Source organism: Erpetoichthys calabaricus, chromosome 2, assembly GCF_900747795.2.
Source record: "Erpetoichthys calabaricus chromosome 2, fErpCal1.3, whole genome shotgun sequence".
Classification (NCBI taxonomy): domain Eukaryota; kingdom Metazoa; phylum Chordata; class Cladistia; order Polypteriformes; family Polypteridae; genus Erpetoichthys; species Erpetoichthys calabaricus.
In genome coordinates this window covers 247,510,262-247,531,834 of record NC_041395.2, presented here as the reverse complement: position 1 = coordinate 247,531,834, position 21,573 = coordinate 247,510,262, and the positions used below count along the sequence as shown (strand labels likewise).

Here is a 21,573-nt window from a genome sequence, read left to right as displayed (position 1 = left end):
ACAGCTACGCCCTGAGTATGACAGCAACCAGAGCCACAAGAACAATAAAAAGTGTACCCACCTACAGAGATTTGGCCAGTCCCAGGTCTGCACACTTGACAGTACTGCCAGTAAAATGCAGAGTTTATAAAGCTCCTCCGACAGCAGAGGAAGATGATTATCATGCCAGAGAGACGAGATATTCCACACGTCTACCCTGATGGGCCACCTTAAATTGGGACCCAAGTGCTGCCATGCAGGCAGGAAACGCCACTTCATCACATCAGTTCCGAACAAGCTGGACCCTTTTGGCTCTCCAGGCATCCGGGGGTGAAATTCTCTAGGGTGATGGTAAGACTGTCCTCCTTGCATTGCAAGCAATCTTTGCTTCCATTTGGAAGATGGGCATCATCCTAACTGACTGTAAAACATGAGTTTTCATCCCTACCTGGAAAGGGAAGGGTGATTGTCTAGATTGCGGCAGCTACATGGGGATAACACTGCTCTCGGTGCCGGGTAAGATCCTTGCTATGGTCATCCTCAATAGTATCCGTGATCACTTGCTCACCTACCAGCAACCACAGCTGTCTGGTTTTATTCCTAAGAAGTCTACCATCGACTGCATTCTGACAATGAGGGTTCTCTTGGAGCATAAACACGAATATCGGCAGAGTTTCTTTGCAGCCTTTGTTGATTTTCATAAGGCGTTTGACTCGGTTGATCGAGCTGCACTGTGAGACATCCTGAGATTTTGCAGTATCCCACCAAAGTTGCTCAATATCATGCCCAGTCTGTACACTGGTACACTGCTCACTGAGTCCTGAATGAGGCAGATTACCTGCATTGTGAGGTAGCATCAGTTACGGCCCTACAGCTATGTGGCATGATTCCCTGAGGGTGATCCGGCTTACAGGATCCTCATTATTGAGGACCTGAGTGACTGGACCAGGCCAAGGAGATGCCCACGTAACACCTGGCTGCAGCAGGCAGATGGTCATTACTTGGGGGGAGGGTGAGACTGGACCGGGTATTTGCCTTGGGGGTTGCCAACCACGATCCCAAGCTGTTTCATCATGTGGTGGGTGCGGCAATGCACTGTACTTGTACAACTTGATCTAACCTGATATTTTTTCTCTTATTCTGCACTGACAAAAATGAGATGTGATCAGAAATATGTATTTGCCATAGTTTTAAATGTTAACTTTCTTTTTACTTTTTCTGTTGAGGTTGCTTCATTAATCTTATTACTGACAAACTGCAGACCCAGGTGCAAATGACATTGAAAGTTAAAGTGAAGTAGCTATTTTAATAAAAAACTTTCTTAGATGAATATTGAATAAATAGAACATAAAAAAGCAAAATCTTCAAAAGCAGGAATAAGCAAAGTAAATGAACTTTCTACATTGCAATAAAAATGTAACAAATCCATTTTAAAAAATTTGGATTAACACAAAAACACGCTGAAACTAAAAAATAACATGCTAATTGAAAGCAGGACTGAAGTTGGGTGGAAAGAACACCTGCTGTCACGGCGGTCTCCAGGTATGAACTTGAGGTAAGTCTTTTATTACTAATCAGCACACAAACGGTCAGGACACTGAAGTAACGGTCAGTGTCATTTGTACCTGGACAAACTGCAAAGATAAAGGGAAATTAAAATTAAACTGGTAAAAGAAAGTTATGTGGTTAAAGGTATGGCAAAAATATACATGTTTTAATTTATTTTAAATGTTAAGGTCATACTAAAGCATTTTATTGAAAGCAGAATAAGAAAAAAAAAGAATGGCCAGCTATTTAAACAATTAGGTCAATTATGCACAAGCTTGACTAAAATAAAAACCTGCAGCCACAGTGGTACTGCAAGAGTGAAATAAAAAACCAGTAGATCGCACAACAATGTCTTCAGCATAATACTGTAATGTGGACTTCCCAGTCGACCCCATCTCAGCCCAGTTAAACATCTGTGAGAAGAAAGACAGAAAATTGTAATGTTACAGATACATGGATATAACACTGTACAATTACCTGTACTTCAACAAGCCATGGAAATTAAGTATCTCATGTGGATTTAACAAACCATGTAACAAATGAAACAAAACATATACCCCAGAACACATCATTTTGTACTTTTTCTCCCACTTTTATTTTACTGGGTACTGTATTAATTTGAACAAGACGTAATTAACTCCACTTTAGATGAAGAACTGAAGAAGCTTCTTGTGAAAGCTGTGTGGTGCAAGTAAGAAGATGTTAATTGCATGCAAGAACTGGAATTGTTTTTAGGTTAGTGATGTCTGAATGCCATCCAATTGTAAGATGTGGGTTGGCAAAGTTAAACTGGCCCCGTGTGTGTGTTCACCACGTCCCAGGGATTGTCCCTGCCTTACTTACTGGAATGCGCTATAACTTCCCCGTGACTCTGCTCTGGATAAGCATGTTTACAAGATGAATGGATGCAAATGGAATGGAAGGGGTTTACATCAATAACACTAAGAAGGTCAATTGGAGCAGTTCTTTGGTTTTATAAACTTCTTTATTTTGACTCAAACAAAACCATCAGGAATTGATTAAAAGGGATAATTCATTCATTTTATTTCAATAAAAATAGAAAACTAAATGTTTAGAATGAAAAATATCAATGCCCAAATACAGTACACTTACACGTTATATGTAAAATGCCTGCACATACTTGGAGTTTAATAAGACTAATGCTAATTTAGACCAGTTCATCCATAGATCTTTTTCTTTATTTTTAACTGGTTGTTTGTTTGAACCCAATACTCATGTCCTTAGTGACTCTCCCCATATACCACTCTGTGGCTCCAACAATCAATGGCTCATTTCAACATTTCTCTCTCAACACAGGCATTGTTTTGTCAATGGCCTATGACACTAGCCATGTTTGGTCTCTGTTTATATTCTCAATGCCACTGACAGTCCTTTCATAAAGCCTGTCTCCTCAACTAGCCACAGATAGTGTGGTAGTCTAATGTAAAGAAGGCATACACTCAGCAGGCCGATTTGGAATTGTCAGTCACCCTAACAGCATGTGTTTGGACTTTTATTGATATTACTGTTATTCAAGTTCATCTGTTCACATTATGACCACAGAACACATTGATAATTTGAGCGCTGCTTTAATAGTCTGAACAAGAAATGGATAAACATTACACTTCTTCAAAATGAGAAATCAATTTTCTTCCTCTAACAGAATAAAAGTACACATTATTACAAAGTGGTCTATTGAAGTTCAAAATGAAATGTTTTATTTATCAATGTGAAGCCAATACTTATGTCAATCAACTTTTTCTTTGAAAACAGGTGAGTCTGAAGTTGCAACACTACAACGCTGCTGCACTTTTCTTGAAGGTAATAAACAAGCATATGAACGGGAAACACATGAGAAAATCAGGAAACAGGAGTAAGTTTGGAGATTTATTTTTTAAATATACTAATCTATGACACACCTTTTTCTTTCTCAATATAGGTTTCAACATTGAGCATATCTTTTGTAAATATGTCCACGATTTTCATTAAAAATGAATGTGAAACGAGTTAAGCTCGTACTATTGTGGCAATACAAACACCTTTACTGAAATGAATCAATCACTGTTACTCAATTCCACCTTTCTGAAATGTTTTCTTTTTTGTACTTTTTATTTTGGCATTCCATTCTCATCATGAATTGAGCATTGGGCCACGTAGAGTAAATGAATGATTAGATGAATGGTTTACCCGCATCTGCACTATGCAAGTTCTAGATCCAATCTACTGCTGTCGAATGTTCTTTAGCAGCAGATGTATCTAAATCCTAAGTAGGAAAACACTTGAAAACTTGGAACATGAGTTGGTATGACAGTGCTACCCCAATGTAATTCATATCCGGAATTCCTTCTGTGGGGATCTGGCATGGACTTCTCATGTTTGTCTTTGTTTCTGTTTCCTCCCACAACCAAAAATACACTTTACTGCTAGAAATAAATTAATCATAATTGAGCATGTAAGGCAGGTCTAAATTCATTTCAATTTAGTCTAATGGCATTTACTTTTAGAAGCTCTGGTGGTGGCCTATAACTTGCATCACTGAGGCACACAATGAACACATATAATGGTACAATCCATTTGGCTTAGTAATCATGCACTGTTGGTTGTTGTCAGCTTAAAAATGGAAAACTGAACTTTACCAAGCAATATCTTTGACTGAAATAGGCCAGGAACGTGAATATACAAGACAGGTGGGAGCAAGGAGACATCATCCAAATGACCAAAAATCAAATAGCAGGTCCTAGTCAATTCAAGACACGATTCAGAAGATTATGGTCATAAGCAGACTGGGGACAATGAAAACAAACAAGGACTTCAATTTTTGATACTTTCATTTTGAATTGGCTCACAGGAAACAAAACATTTAATAACATTGAAGTTAATAGTTGGGGAAACACAAGAGAACTTGTCTGTAGTTTATTAAAAATAAGCCGAAATACCGATGTGCATAATGACTTCCTAAACATTCACACCACTGATTTCAACTTTTCACTAAGTCATACTAGAACCTGCCATTAAGAGGTCATACAGCCTAATCAGAGAACCATAGCTCCAATTTTCAGCCCCATTGACCATTAAACATGCAATTTAATTTCTTCAAAAAAAATCTCTGCTGATGAATTTGTCTACGGAAGCAATACAGTTAATTTTTGGATATCTGTTACAATAAGAAGCGACCACGGAAAGGGAAGGATGTAAATTCCAAAATAGCCTTGAATGTATAAATGTAATGGACTTTCAAATAATTGGATGTGTACTCAATTTTTTTCCAGGTCCTATGCATCTCCCTTGATTAGTTAGTCAAGAAATGGACCGAAGAGACCAGTAAATCATTGTTTCTCGTGAATTAATGGCAGCTTTATTCTCTTTGTCTTTCAAGGCCATCACATGATTACAAGAAGCACTCTCATATGAGACTTTTGAATATTGTTTTACAGGCTGACCTTCAGATTTAATTCTCTGCCCGTTGTGACTGATGACCACAGATTGTAAAAGTAGAATATTTACATATCAGCTGCATCACCTTCTTTCAGCTTTATCAAGAATAAGGCTGTTCATCTGTATTTATTAAATGGGCATTAGTAATCCTTTCTGTGTAATACAATATATTCTTAATTATAAATAAGAATGAATCTAGGAAGACAACATAGCAACAGTTTTGCAAAGAAAAGTGACACTTATATTACTTTTATTGAAGCTGTTAAATTAACCAAAGAGTTTTGTAAGAGGCAAATGTAATAAAGAACTTGAGTTGACTAGCCCACATATACACTAGAAATTTCATGGTTTTGTATTTTGATATTTTCTTTATTTCATTTTATAACAGACATGTGTGATCCTGGGTGGTGTGACGATTAGCACACACATATGCTGTGTTCTGTCCTGGAATCTCACACCTGGTTGCACTCTCTTTAGAAGCTGCACATTTTTCTCATTACTGCATGGATTTTTCTTTTAGTTTTTTGAGTTTTCTACCCTCATCCCATAAACATTGTGTTAAGTTAATTGGTGATTTAAAATTGCCTCTACATGAATGAGATGTGGGTGTGTGTAGGTGAGATTAGGATATACAATGGACGGGCACCACTTCCAGAGCTGGTTCCTACCATGCCCCCAAGAGTCTTTTTAAATTGGGTTGACTGGATCTGAAAATGTTATGTTATGTTTAATCGTGTGTGCAATCCTTGTACAATACATTTAGATTGCAGAAAAAATTATTTGGTTTATTATTAGTGAGAGAGCAATTAGAAATTTTAATACTAAGAAAATTTTTAAAGGAGGCTTGTAGGACATTGTTAATATAGAATTAAAAAAGATCTTCCTCTTCATCTTTTCCTACTTCTGTATGGCTTTGAGGTGCTTGATCAACTTTCTCCATGCAGGTTGGTTTTGCAACTCCTCCTCAGTCATACCCTTTTCCTTCAAATAGTCCTTTACTTTGTCCATTCACCTCCTCTTTGGCCTCCCTCACTTTTTCTTTCACTTTACTTTCATTCCCATCACTCTTTTGTCCACATACTCATTGTCTCTCCTCATCACATGTCCATACCACTTCGGCCTACTTTCCTGTACTTTCTTAGACATCTCTTCCACTTTTGTTAAACCTCTGATTATCTCAATTCTTATTCTGTCTTATACTCCACATATCCATCTCATCATTCTCATTTCTGCCACATCTAACTTCTTCTCATGTGCTCCTTTTACTGCCCATGTCTGAGCTCTGCTGCTCGTACCACTTTCTTAACAACCTTACCTTTAATCTTCAACTTAATTTTTCTATCCACAGTGCACTCTTCTTGTATTCTTCCTCCACGTGAATGAAAACTCACAGATTAGATTCTAATAATGCTCCTTTGTAGATTTGGGTATATCTGCTAACTATTTCAAGTAGGTTAATTACTAAAGAGACACTTTAAATATTCAGATTCTTTCTCCCTAGACTGTTTGTAATAATATGTTTTCAGCATCTGTCATGAATTTAATTTATAACAAGCAATAAATAAATGAATACATTTGCTCTGAATGTTTTATTCATTCTTCTTTATTTTTAAGAAAGCTAATTAAACAACTTGAGCAAGAGAGACGGGATATTGTATTAAATCTAGAGGGAGTGAGGGGCCACAGAAATGAGAAGCATAAGGAGAAGATCGAAGAAGCTTTAAACTCTCTGATTGAAAAAGGAGATGATATTGACACGAAAATAATGCAAGAAACGAAGAAACATGCAAGACTCGATAAGGAGGTATGATAATCAACACACATTACTCAGAGAACTACAGTCTTCATATTATCCAAAATTGTGGAATTATACTTCTTGAATTAAACAGATAATGCATCTCATAATAAAGAAACAGAAAATCATTTAGAACCTACTTCCTAGATTATATAGATTTTTATCTGTGCTGTTCAAAAGTGTGCGCTTTGTGATAATTCATTGTTGTAATAACAATACAAAACATCAAGAATAGGGCTAACAGTCAAACACATTTCACAGAGGAAAGAGGTTAGTCCTCATTGACTCATTTTGCAGTCTTTTTAAGTTTGTTCTAGAGAGAGTCAGTCGTAGCCAGTTGAGAACAGCAGAACAGGCTTTCTTTCCTCATCACCACTCTCCAGCTTCTCCGGGAAATGCCCAGGTGCTTCCAATATCCTTGTGACATATAATCTCATCTAACGTGTACTTGGTCTTTCCCAGTGACTTCTCCCAATGTGAAATTTAATAAGAGGTGTCTAGCTGATGACTTAAGTGCCTAAAACTGGTTCCTCCTATTCAAAGGCATAGCAGCAGCTATATGTTCCAAGGTCTTCCTTAATTATAAACCATATGTTAACCATAGAATCCTTGCAGAGTTGCCACTTTTGCTACTATGGTATTGAAAACTAGCCAAAATTGATAAATGATGCTTAGTAAATTGAGAATTTTCTTCTGGGATAACTCACAAAATGCAAGTACTATCACCTGGGGGAGAAAGCATCCTAAAATGTAAAATGCTGTCTGTATCTGAGGGAAAAAACAGTAGCCCCCAAGAAGAGCAAGTCAGGTTTTCCAGAAGATAACCATGACAGGATTTTGAAGTAAAGATTTCCATCTTGGCGGCACAGTGGTGTAGTGGTAGCGCTGCTGCCTCGCAGTTAGGAGACCTGGGTTCACTTCCCAGGTCCTCCCTGCATGGAGTTTGCATGTTCTCCCCGTGTCTGTGTGGGTTTCCTCCAGGCACTTTGGTTTCCTCCCACAGTCCAAAGACATGCAGGTTAGGTGGACTGGTAATTGTAAATTGTCCCTAGTGTGTGCTTGGTGTGTGTGTGTGTGTGGTTGTGTGCACCCTGTGGTGGGCTGGCGCCCTGCCCAGGGTTTGTCTCCTGCCTTGCGCCCTGTGTTGGCTGGGATTGGCTCCAGCAGACCCCCGTGTCCCTGTAGTTGGGATATAGCGGGCTGGATAATGGATGGATGGATTTCCATCTTATTCACCTTACACTCTGCTCCAAATTACTACACTGTACAATGAAAATTGTTTTCAATAACATGTTAACCCTCAGATCTACAAAATTGACACCCTCTTTAGGCCCCAGCTGCCTACAGAAATATTGGCAAAAAGGATAAGTAAGATACGCGTTTGCTGTAATTTTACACCCATGTTAATTGGATGTACCTTAACATCCATCCATCCATTTTCCAACCCGCTATATCCTAACTACAGGGTCACGGGGGTCTGCTGGAGCCAATCCCAGCCAACACAGGGCACAAGGCAGGAAACAAACCCCAGGCAGGGTGCCAGCCCACCGCAGGGCACACACACACACACCAAGCACACACTAGGGACAATTTGGAATCGCCAATGCACCTAACCTGCATGTCTTTGGACTGTGGGAGGAAACCAAAGCACCCGGAGGAAACCCACGCAGACACAGAGAGAACATGCAAACTCCACGCAGGGAGGACCTGGGAAGCGAACCCGGGTCTCCTAACTGCGAGGCAGCAGCGCTACCCATTTCGCCACCATGCCACCCTTACCTTAACATATACACTATAAATAATGAAACAAAACAGCACACAACAGCAACCCCACAATCCCATACACTTTAACCATTTAGCATTTTGATGTTAATCGCGCACAATATCCTGCTAAGTCTTCATGAGATACTAAAGAAGAATCTCTTTGAGGCTATCCAAAAGTCTTGGCTCAGTACTACAAAATGTTCAAAAGCACTGAGTCTCTGACTACAACAAGAACCAACCATCTTTCCTCCACAACTCTTTGCAGTTGGGTCCACTGTTGAGCTCAAACACCTAGTCATATCTTTCATCTCCCTCATGTGGTGGGATTGGCTCTTAGACAGGGGAGAGCAACTCATTCTCATTTTTTTTGGACAACTTAACTACTTGTTTAGGTTATCTTGGCCTATCCAATGGACAGCTCTCTGTCTGAACCAACTTAGAACCACCCTTACCCTAGTATCTAGAAAATGATGCCAACCAGATGACACAACTGCAGCATTCATTGAGCTTTGCTTCAGGTTACTCTGGAACCAACATTTATGAGTTATGTGTTGATTATGGTTTTTAACAAACCATTTGCTTCTCACTTTGTTGAATATGGAACAAGCAGAACTTTTCTTCCAATTATACCTCTTATGGTGTCTCCAGTATTTCTCAGGTTAGCACAGGTATTTATTTTCAAAAAAATACTTACTGTCTCTTGGAGGCTAATCTGCATAATTGTTTTGCACATTGTAACAAAGGAGATCCAAGAACAATAAGAAGTGTTAGAGCACTAAGGGCAAACAGTATTTATACCTATTAGGCAGCTTTAATTTAAGGGACGAAAAAAGTGTGCCATTGTCACAGTCTGATCACTTTTGATGCTATCATTGTGGTCTCTGCAGACTAAATGAGTAGCAAAGTGGAAGTGGCAGACACAAAAGGAGTGTGGAACTGGTTTCAGAGCTCATTGTCTGGGCCACATTCTTTCTTACTGTCGACAGAAGAGACAAACAACATATACATATCCTTCCCTGAGTCCTCTTTAAATTAGTGTCCATATGCATAAATTCGAGCATTATACACAAATAACAGACAAAAGCTTCTTCTCTGAAAACTTAAACTGACATTTCAGCAATCATCTTGAGTTCCAGTGCAAGCTTAAATTGTTTTGCAAAAAGCCAGGTCCTTCCACACGGCCGCAAGAGATGCACATGCAATACTGTAAAGCACTCCCAAGTAGGAAGTGTACTAACAAGGTAATAATGATGAGTTATCCATCTGTGCCAATGTAATAAACTGTTGTCAAAAAGTATCTACAAATGGTTCCAAAATTACTGTTTTTTATAAGAATTTAATTCTTACCATAAATCACTCTCTAGAATGTGCAGGTTATTGATGAATAATACCCTTAGTTCTACTGTTAAAACTGGAATCAAACCTAGAAAACTGCAAACAAGATTAATTGGGAGCATTGCAATTTAAGATAAAATTAGAAATAAATGCACACAAAACATTGAACTACAGAATTGTTAGCCATTGGATTACACGGCTTTAAAAACAGTTAAGAAAGGAAACTACAGAGAAAAGGAATCATACAATTGACAAGCGTGCCTTTTAAGATTTTAAAAGCTCTTCAGTCATCTTAATTAACTGGCCAAACTGAAGATACTACATCAAAATTTCAATAGTCAGAGGCAGAAATGAAGAAACAAATCAGGACTGTGTATAATTGCAGGAGTTTGTCACGGACTGATCAATAACTTAGACTTTTGTAGTAACATACCGTTCATAGAGTCATGTGAAAAAGTACAAATTTTAATTCTTAGGACACAATTCACAAGCATCCAGTCCTCATTAAATCAGAAGTATGAGGTTTTTTGTAACCTGATGCTACCATTACTTAATTAAAGGACTTGGTGAAATCTGGGTAATTGTTATTCTAAAATCCCATAGTTTAATAATAGTTTCTTACTTTTTTACATAACGATTATAAATGAGCCAACTTTTTCCTTATCTATTCTAAAGTAAATATTTTCTGAATGCTTTTTATTAGTTATATTAATTTTTTGATTTATTCATTCATTGGACTACCAGATAAAAGAAGATCAGCAGTCTAGTCTAGAGCTCTTACGGAATGTTATTCTTATATAGACTGAACATTATAAAATGAACAGTCTATTTAAGAGTGAAATGTGAAATACCACATTAAAGATGCATCTGAGGTTCTTAGTCTTAGCGGCAACAATAATTATTACTTACAAATTAATTAGAAAGAGAAAGCTAAGATAAAACTTAAATTCTATAAGTTGAACATATAGAACCTTTGCACGTGGTATGGTCGCTAATGAATTTAACAGCTTCCTGTTTATCAATTATTATCTATTACATACATTTTTATGATTATTTTTCAGATTAAAGAACTTGAAGCAAAGCTTGACAAGGAAAGGAAGATTTTAGCAGAAAAACAAGACCCTGTCAACAAAATCAGAAAACTAAGAAACCATGATGCTCAGGTACAGTACACTTTATATAAGAATGAATGTAAATTTTTTATTTCTTTCTGTTTTGGTACTGTGTTTATTCCTCTATGTGTGTTGAAAAGATTAAAATGATATCCTACATTTTTCTTATTTACAACAAAATGAATTTATGTACAGAATTCCAAATTTGTGTTAAAGTATATAGACTAGGCTTCAGAATGTTGTTATAACAGAAGGTGTGGTCTGCTGATTGAGTTTTATTTATATGAACACTATCAATGATTATGCACCTTTGTGACGAGCAATTGTTTAAGGCAACTATTTAGATGGATAAAGCTATTCGTTTTCTCAGTGTAGGCAATGACATACTGTTTCAAAAGTAATACTTAAGCATATCCCGTATATTCAGTAGGTATAAAATTTAAAGGAACTGTAACTTGTAAGTGTAGGCCTTTTTACACTGACTATTGATTTATGCATGCATTAATAATACATGTATGGGTATTGTTTTGTTTATTTCAACACCTTTAAGCTACAGTTGTTAATCCACTTACCCAACAAATAAATAAGGTTGTGGATCTTTCAACCTGACTCCAATTTATTATTAATATTTAAAGATTACTTTTTTTGTAAGTTATGCATTAATTATAAGTTACTATAACATTTGAGTTAGCATGTACTCACTATAATTGACTCACTATTGTTCGTAAACCTTTAGGTTATACTGTTTACTGTGTAAGAGGTAGCCCATCCATAGACAGACCCGACAATGCCAGTGTCCACAACCCGCGTTTATTTACACAAGTATTTACAAATTATTTATAATGTCCAGTCCTTGGTTCCTTTGGCCACCTCCACTCCTGTCTTGAAAGCTCTGTCCTTCTTCCACCCGACTCCGGCTCTTCGAATGGAGTGAGGTGACCCCTTTTATCTTGTCCTGAATGTGCTTCAGTTGCCTGACGATGAACTTCCAGCAGCATTCCCCAGTGTGGCAGAAGTGCTGCCCTTGCACCCGGAAGCACTCCGGGCATAAACCATCCCTGGTCTGTCAGCACTTCCTGGTGTCCCCCAGGGATCAAGGACCATCCGGGTGCCCAGGGAAAAGAAGTGCCGCTCTCCCGGTTCCTCCTTCCTCTGGGCGGGGCAGGGTTCCTGGCCGTCTATCACAACTGTTAGAAAGAAATATGACTATGGCTAATAGTCACAATTTACCTGTAACCTCGGAGGTTAAGCTCTGTTTACCTACCATGTGCTTTATAATGAAACCTCAGGGCTTAGCAGCATTTCTTATACTGTATTACATGAATCAAAGTTCATATTAAACCTCAGAGTCTAAGTGCTATTCCTTAGCCTATGGTTCAGAATAAAACCTCAGAGGCTAGGCAGCTTAACTTAACGTGTATTACATTTAATTAAATGCATAACTATAAACATAATACTCACCAATTATGAATATTCAGATTGTGAACATCAGAGGCTGAGTTTATAGCATAGGCCCACAGGAAAAAGGGGTTATGTACTTTTTTCAGCATTAATACTCTCGATAGCAGAGTCAAAGATCAGATGGTAGTTTACAATAATGACTAAGAACACAGACATATGATCTGGGAGATTCCCCAAGAACATTAGGAATCTTCCAGACTTCTTATATTCTGTTGTATAGGCCAAGGCAAGTTACTGGATCAGTTTTGGATTACTAAATGAAAACAAAGACTTTGACACAGTTACTTAAACCTTTGCAGATTAATAGTTATCAGATGGCATGACACGTGAGTCTCTCAGCTGTAAATGTGCAGCTGACGTAATAGACTTAACTTAGATGTCAGAAAACATTCAAGCAGGTGTGTTGTGTACAAACAGTTCTTGTTCCCCAGAAAGGGCCAAAGGCTAACTGGCTTATCTTTTGGGAAAGAGTTGGCTGTCTTGGGATTTCTCTAAGAGAACAATCAATTAAGTTCTCAGGCTCCCATGGAAATTCATGTGAAGCCAGTGACATTTCATCAGATGGAAACCAGTTCTCTGACTCTTTGATGCATAGACAAGGTCACTACTGGTGCATTGCTTATGACAATTATCTGTACTCGGGTCATTTATGGTTGGTTAATGAATAATAATTCTTCTGTTCATTCTTGCTTAAACATCTTACAAGAATATCAATAATTTGTTTAAACTTAAGTAAAATTAACAAATATATGCCTGCACTGGAACAGACAAGAAAAGATTTTGACTTAGATTCTTTAATCAAATGTCTCTCCTGTCTTTCACCATAACTGAGAGTCATAACCAAAAGTCAGAGTCAGGAATCAAAGCGAGGATTCCATTAAACCAGAAAATCAAACACAAAAGAGCACACCAACAAGAAATGTTTTGTTATCTAATTTTGAATACCAGGAAGTACATGAACCTGTTATACCCTTGACCCCTATGACATGTGCAGCATAGCCCCAGATACTATGGAGATAGATACAACTATACTGCACAAAATAACAGCATTTTCATGGGAAAATGTTAAATATTTTAGGACTCTTAAAACATGTCATGTCATTTTCTAAACAATTTAATCCAGATGAGGTTTGTGGGAGCTACAGGAGCCTATCGCAGCTAGCACAGAGCTCAATGCAGGAACAAACTCTGGACAGGGTGCCAGTCCATCATAGGGCAAACAAGCACACACACTCGGGCCAATTTAGCATTGCCAGTTCACCTAACCTGCATGTCTTTGGGCAAAGGGAGAAAACCCACTCAGACACAGAGAGAAAATGCAAGGACCTGGGATGCAATTCCTGGTTTCCTTACAGTGAGGCCGTAGTACTATCAATGTGCCACCATGCCACCCTCTTAAAACACGAGGGTTTCAGAAAACTAATAATAGAAATGAATACCAAGGAAAACAAACCCCTGAACAGAAAAAAGAAATATAAAAAAATGAAAATAAAGCAAGAAAAAAAATTAAACTCAGATTTCTTCCAGTCTTGCAATGTTGTCAAAAAGTCGATTGGTTAATTGATGTTTAAGAAGAAGTTGCATTTGAGATGTAACCTAAAATAGTATCATTGGTATGATTATTGAAAAATGATATTTTTACTTTGTTGTTTATTCTAGCCTTTCTGTCACAAGCCTTTAAAAATGCAGACGAATTCTAAAAGTAAAAGAACTGAAAGAACAAAGCAGGCCACCACACGTACATCTGGATTTTAACAGCGTTGCCCACCTTACATAAAAGGAAATGGGATGTCATGAATACTGCATTTTTTAAATTAGTACATGTTACTGTAATACAGACCATAAATGCCATTCAAAGGGTGAATTCAAAAAACATCATAAAACCTGACTTTCTATTACAGAGATCTAAGCCACTGTGAAAAAGGATTTGTAATAAAGATTTCACCCATACCCAACACAGACAGGTAGCACTGCAGCACCAAAGCTCAGATTATCAGGTTGAGAAGCAGGCTCTAGCCTCAAGGTGGAAAATGTCTTGAATAGCTAAAGGAACCTCTCTAGTGAGACTATAATTCATTATCGCAGTGACTGCTGAATTTCATGTTTCCGCACTATATACTATATATTGGTATTCATTGTTAAATGCTGTATATTTAATATTGTATGGTATTCAGTACAACTTCACTACATACAGTGTATCTGTTCATCATATATCAGGTCTGCCTAATATAATTCAGAGTTGTAGAGACCAAAGCCTATCGCTGTGGCATTGACACAAGGCAGAATCCAACCCAGTCCATTGCAGGGCAAATTAAACTATACAAGGCCAATACAGAGTCACTAATCCACTAATAAGATGTGATGTGCGAGTGGAAAATGGTGGTACCTAAGGGAAAAATCCACACATACAGAGAGAAGAGGGGAGAATTTGCAAACGTTACTCACTCAGTGATCTGGGTATAATTAAAGCTGCAAGACTTCAGTGCTAAACACTGCACCGCCCTCCCAAATGTCACAAAGTGTCTTTTTTATTATTGATGATTTATCTATCCATTTATCAATTTTCTTAATCTATTGACCCAATCAAAATTCTCACGGAGTAAAAACCGCTTTGGGAAAAGCAGGCACAATGCAGCAACCAGTGCCTGGACAGGATAGTTAAGCACAAACACATACACTCCTAAAGGAGTCAATTTTAAATGAACAATGAACCCTAAACCATACAAGCACAGGGAGAACTTGCACACTTCACACAGAGAGTGATAAGGGCCAGAATATAAACATGTTCCTGTATTTATCAAGCATCTCAGAATTTCTTCTAGGAATGGCACTAAAAGTCTGACTAGGATGAGAAATTGTCCAACCTGAGAGTAGGACATAGGAAGTATTTATAAAGTGTCCTACATTTACTCCCTGCTAGAAGCTGAGTTCACATTTGAGAATAAATAACGTCATGATGTTAAAGAACCCTGAGTCTCAAACTTGCACTGATGATGATGTTTTCTAGTTCCCTTGGAAATCAAGATGATGCTTTGTAGTTTTCTGACAACAATTCTAAGGCTTCACTACAAATATAATAATATTCCAAGGGGCATAATTACATTCAAATAGAAGACTTTTGCCACTCTCATGAAGTACTCTTAGAGTCAAGTGTTGAACTGGGCCATTCACAACAACATCGACAATAATATTAAAATGAGCACCGAGATGGATGGTCGGTGATCCACACCAAATGAGAGTTAACCCAGTAAAGTAAAATAACAGTCATACTAACACTACCCACGGCTATTCTTCAGCTGTTACTGAAGTTGTGTTCATTCTTCCAGTGTTCCCAATTGTCTTCCACGGTGGTGTGCAATGCCTCTTACTGTAATCCCCCTGTTTGATAATGACCACTTGCGTGTTGATACTGGGATATCACTTGCGATTCGCATATTTTTTTCTCATCCACATTTGGGACAATGATCTTTATCTGCATGTCATCAATTACAACTTCAGTAAAAACCTGTGATTTTCATGAATGAGGCTTAGTTTAACATTACCTCACGTGGATTAATGGGGAAATGTATTAACCTATGAATTACCTCATGTTGCAGTGGGCTGACGCCCTGCCCGGGGTTTGTACCCTTGCCTTGTGCCCTTTGTTGGCTGGGATTGGCTCCAACAGACCCCCGTGACCCTGTAGTTAGGATATAGCAGGTTGGATAATGGATGGATGGATGGATTACCTCACGCGTTGTAAAGGCATACAAAGTTTGGTGCAAAATTCAAGAAATGGTTGGCTGTGACATACTTAAACCATTGCTACTGCAAAGGTGTGGCCAAAAAATGTAATATTACCAACACTTTCATTTCAATTGACAGTGCATAGCTTCTTCATTTAGATGAAGTGACATAGAAGATTTGTTACGGATATTATTCTATCTCTACAAAATCGGTATCTTTTTCAAGTTAATTGTTATCCAGCATTTCTAAAACATTCTGCTTTTCTTGAACTGTGCATGTACCGATCTCTGCCTTAACGCCATCTTCTGGCAATTCCTATTAAGTTAGGACAGCGAAGGAGTTCTCCTAAATCCTGGTGAAGTTAGAAGAAGTTTCCTAAATTAGGAAAGTATATGGATAAGATTTGTAAGTTTTGCTGGGTGGAATGGACTGTTCTTTCCAAAATTGTTCTAATGTTCCAATAGTCATTGTTATTTAATGCAGATATTTTTTACACTTTTATTGAATGATCAAGAGTGAACTCCAGTGCCCTTGGAAATGTAAAACAAAATGTGCACTTTAGGATGGAAACACATCTAACTGCTTAATAAAAATATAATTATATAAACTCTCCTAATGCTTTATCAGAATGATTTCTTTGAGACCAAATTAAGTACCTGTTCCTTTTTCCATCATAAAGCAACATTTAAAAACACATTCTTGGATTATTAGTCATTATTAACAAATATCTGCAAAAGTAGAATGAAATTCAAGAAGAAATAATTGTTAAAAAGAAAAAAATACATTATTCCCATATAACTGCTTGGTACATTTTAATGTATGTATGTATATATATATATATATATATATATATATATATATATTTTACCAAACTTCATTTTCTAATTTCTATATTGTTCCCAAAACACAGAACTTAGGAAATAACACATCACATAATTAGCCCAGGAGTCCAATTAAAAACAGAAGCTGGTTGGAACAAAAACCTACAGCCGCAGTGTGCTCCCAGGACTGAGGTTGGGAAACACCGCTATAAAGGATAGACAGACAAATAGACAGACTTCCTGATGCCTGAACAACAACCATATCTGACAGTGTCTGCCCTAGAGCCCTAATGATTTTCTTTAATTAACATGGAGGGAGTGATAGAATAAAAGTTATTAGTTAATAATCAGAAATAGATGAATATTACTGTACAGCTCTATTTTACATCATCTGAGATGCATTGCTGGGACCAGCCTTAGGTCCCCTGTGACCCTGAATTGGATTAAGCAGGTCTGAGAATGTTGTTAGGGTGGCGCAGTGGTAGCGCTGCTGCCTCACAGTTAGGAGACCTGGGTTCGCTTCCGGGGTTCTCCCTGCGTGGAGTTTGCATGTTCTCCCTGTGTCTGCGTGGGTTTCCTCCGGGTGCTCCGGTCTAAATTGTCCCTAGTGTGGGTATGTTTGCCCTGTGGTGGGCTGGCGCCCTGCCCGGGGTTTGTTTCCTGCCTTGCACCCTGTGTTAGCTGGGATTGGCTCCGGTAGACCCCCGTGACCCTGTAGTTAGGATATAGTGGGTTGGATGGATGGATGGAGAGAGTTGTTATCTTATATACTGTATTTCACGCCACATGCCTGCTCAAAGCACGTACCATAAAATAGCACTTTAATAAAATTTTAATTTTATTAATTTTGAGTTTTAAAACTTTTGGCTAAGTGAATCAAAACAGCAATTTGTTCAAAATTGTTTAATAAATCATTATTCAATTAAAATAAGTTTAAAGGTAGCATTTTTAAAAAGCATTCTAAAAAAAGCCATGATGTCATTCGATAAAATATGGATTTTGTGTTTCTTTCTGGGCCTACGATAAAATTAGTAACATAGATTTAACAATGAGAGTGGGGAGAATATTTTTATTATATAAAATTATTATCCTTTTTTATAGGCTATTCTGTCTGGTTCATCAAAAATGTGTTCTGATATTTACATATGATTAATTTCTAAAAATGTTATTAAAGGCATTTACTTACATTTAAGTAACATAATATTCTCAAATCCCTTTAGGGTCATTGAGAGAATGTGCAGACTCCTCTAGTGCGTTGTCCATTTTAGGACTTCCTCCTCCCTCCGACAAAATTCAAAATTTCCTCTGGCAAAACTCCATCATCCCTCCTACCTTTGCCAAAAATACATCTGTCCTCCTGTCTGAGTTAAAGAGGGAGGAGAGAGAGATTTTGGCGAAGGGCATAGGCAAGAAGGAGGATGGCATTTTGTCGAAGGTCATTTCATGGAATGAAACACTGTTTTGGCAGAGTTAGGAGGGTGTTATGTTTTTATGTTTATGTTTAACAGTTTTTTATTATCGTTCGAGCAACGGTCTATATGTGTTTTTAGTGGTTTTGAGACTCATTTCTGCTCTTAAGTTTGATGTTGTACTCATATTTTCAAAAGTTGCATCTTTCTACAATGCCATTTTGATTTGCCATAAGTGCTGACATTCTGGGAGTTCTGCATCAGTCATTTCTACAAAAATCTCCCAAAATTCCCCTAAACTGTGCACATCATCCAAGTGACTATAAGAAGGTTATCCAAGGCAATTCCAGGTTTCCCAAGTTTGCAGTTAGAAAACCTATTTTTGCAATCCTTAAAAAGTTCTGTTTTTTTTTTTGTACATGATTTCCAACTTTTTGATTTTATCCCTGACTTCAAATCTTTGATTTTAGTTTTCGTTTTGGTGTTAGTGTTTTTCAATCTCTGGCACTGACCTCAGCTTGCTTTTTGACTCATGCATCCTCTACTGTCTCTTGGGAGTCGGTGTACATTTGTTCAACCTAGTCTTCTCCATTATAAACTGCTAGCTCTTCCTCACTAGCAGAGCAGAGAAGGGTGGATTTTTGCCAAAGAAAGTATAGAATTTTGTTGGAGGGAGTTGGAGGCTGTCCTAAAGTGAACACAATCCTCATGGACAAAGACAGATTATGGGATTCAAACTCCTGATGCTGGATTCCTGAGGCAGCAGTGGTGACCACTGCACACCCATGACCTACCTATTCTTAAAGTATATATAGGAAAGATAATTTCCAAAATTTACTTACATTACTTAAATGGAATTGTAATATTATGTAAAACAAAGTAAATTAATGTCTTCTACACTTGCACTATGATAAAACATCAGAATGAATTATATTTTGACTATTATAATATATTTACTTAAAAATCCTTAACAAAGAATAAACAGACATAAAATAAGACTGAACAAATAAGCAAATTGTTACTGTATCTGAGCTTTCTTTTTCAATTATATTTTATGTCCACCCAGGCATCAGGAAAATATAACACATTCATATCCACCAATTCCAAACTTCGAGAAGAAATTGAGACACTCAGAGGGGAGAAAGAAAAGTTTCAGCAACTCTACAAAAAGATTCAAAAGGTAAGACTGTTGAATTACACATGATCATAAACTGTACTTGATTACATGTTACAACTTCCATCCTTTCTTATTTACAAAGTGTAAAATATCATGTATATAATAGCATGACAGACATAATTTGCATTATTCAAAAAAAGAAAAACATTTGTATATTTCTGGGTAGTGGATAGTTTATGGTGCAGCCTAACAGGTTCAGCATCTTTGTTTCAATCTTTGGTTAGTTTTCATTCTTTATGTGGGATTTTCTTTGTGCTTACATGACTTTTTCTTCTGGTCCTTTAGTGTTCCTTCCCACATCCCAAACATATGCATTCTAGGTTAACTGGTAATTGTAAATTGTACCAGTGTGGCTGTGTGCATAAGTGTACCCTGCAACTACCCAATAGATTGAGCTCAATTGGATTAATTGAGCTCCATACATTTTTTTCAAAACCTTTGAAATATTGTTGCTTTCTATACATAAAGGAAAGAATGAATTGCAGAAGTGCTGTTTATAAATGCTATTAACTATTACAAATGTTTGTTTGAATTGAATTTCAATTTGCCTGTGCAGTGATTGATCTCATGAGCTAAATCCACAGTCTAAGAATCAAGATCAAGACAAAAAGACACATCAGTTTTGACTGTTAGAGTAAGCTCTGTTCTTTACAGCATTAACACACTTCACTCTACATAATTTAGCTCATTTATTCTAGTCCTCACACTTTTAGGCATTTTTCATGCAACATTTTGACCCTAGTCACAAATAGTATCTATAAAAAATATTCACCCCTTGAAAGTTTTTATATTTTCTTGTTATACAATAAACCCCAGTGGATTTAATTTGGCTTTTTGACACTGATCAACAGAATAATACTCTTTAATGTCAAACTGCATTATTGTGGTATTTCCCTCGAATTACTCAAGTTTGTTATAAGATCTACTCTGGCTATTTAAGATTAACACGCACACACACACACACACACGCAGATATGCACATACACACAGACCCTAACCACAAAAGTACCGTATGAATAACGTATAGACAGCCTATTACTCTCTACCACTTTAATCCACACAAGTGCTGTATAAATGACCCATGTACAGCCCGTCTTTCCCTAGTACTTCAAGAAACTTACTTATCATTCACACAAACAATGCACAATGTCTTAGATACATCTCAGACCTAAATATTACTTTTGAATATATTCAGTGTGAATAAGGCGCTATATAATCATCCGACCCGGCACAGATTCACACTGAGGCACTTATAAATTGTACACAAATCTTTTAATTTTCTCTTCAGCCGTGGGGCACGTCTTCCCCGTGTCCCACAGACCCAACACAGTCCCACAAGCACTTAACACAATCAACACAAATAAATCTTTTTCTTCACCTGTGGGGCACGTCTTCCCTGTGAACCCCACAGGTAAAACATAGTCCCAAAGTACCTATTTATAATTACAGCAATCCTTCCGTTGGCACCACCACTCCTCTCAGGCACCTCGTCCTCTTCCTCCCGATTCTGGCCCTGAGTGGTGGTTGCTGGCTTCTTTCATTGCCCTCCCGGGAGTGCTCCTGGTGCTTGCTCACCTGTTTACATTTACATTTACATTTACAACATTTAGCAGACGCTCTTATCCAGAGCGACTTACAACAGTGCTTAGTAGTCTACGACTGTTCTTCAGTCTTTAAGGCTAGGATTAAATCTACTGTCATTAAACAAGTTACCGCTGACCAAGTTGTACACAAAACCATGCTAGAAGAAAATAGTAAGTTGTTAGTATAAAATTTTTTTTTTTTTTTGAGAAAAGGGTAGAAAAAAAAGTATGGGGACTTTAGTCCCCCAAGTGCTGTTTAAAGAAGTGTGTCTTCAGACGACGTTTGAAGACAGTGAGGGTCTCCGCTGTTCGTACAGCAAGAGGAAGTTCGTTCCACCACTGAGGAGCCAACACTGCAAAGAGTCTTGATGCATGTCGTCCTCTTCTTTTAAGTAAGGGTGTTTTGAGACGAGCAGTGCTTCATGTTC

General features: G+C 37.6%; 1 protein-coding gene across 1 annotated transcript in view; it reads left to right on the top strand.

Moving 5' to 3' along the window:
- Positions 1 to 21,573, top strand: part of LOC114644593 (outer dynein arm-docking complex subunit 1-like) — a 150,387-nt gene that overhangs the window by 18,211 nt on the left and 110,603 nt on the right. The window contains exons 3-6 of the mRNA XM_051922434.1: positions 3,301 to 3,400; positions 6,577 to 6,766; positions 10,918 to 11,019; positions 19,452 to 19,565. Coding sequence (XP_051778394.1) covers positions 3,301 to 3,400; positions 6,577 to 6,766; positions 10,918 to 11,019; positions 19,452 to 19,565 — 506 coding nt within the window. The remainder of the gene's footprint in view (positions 1 to 3,300; positions 3,401 to 6,576; positions 6,767 to 10,917; positions 11,020 to 19,451; positions 19,566 to 21,573) is intronic.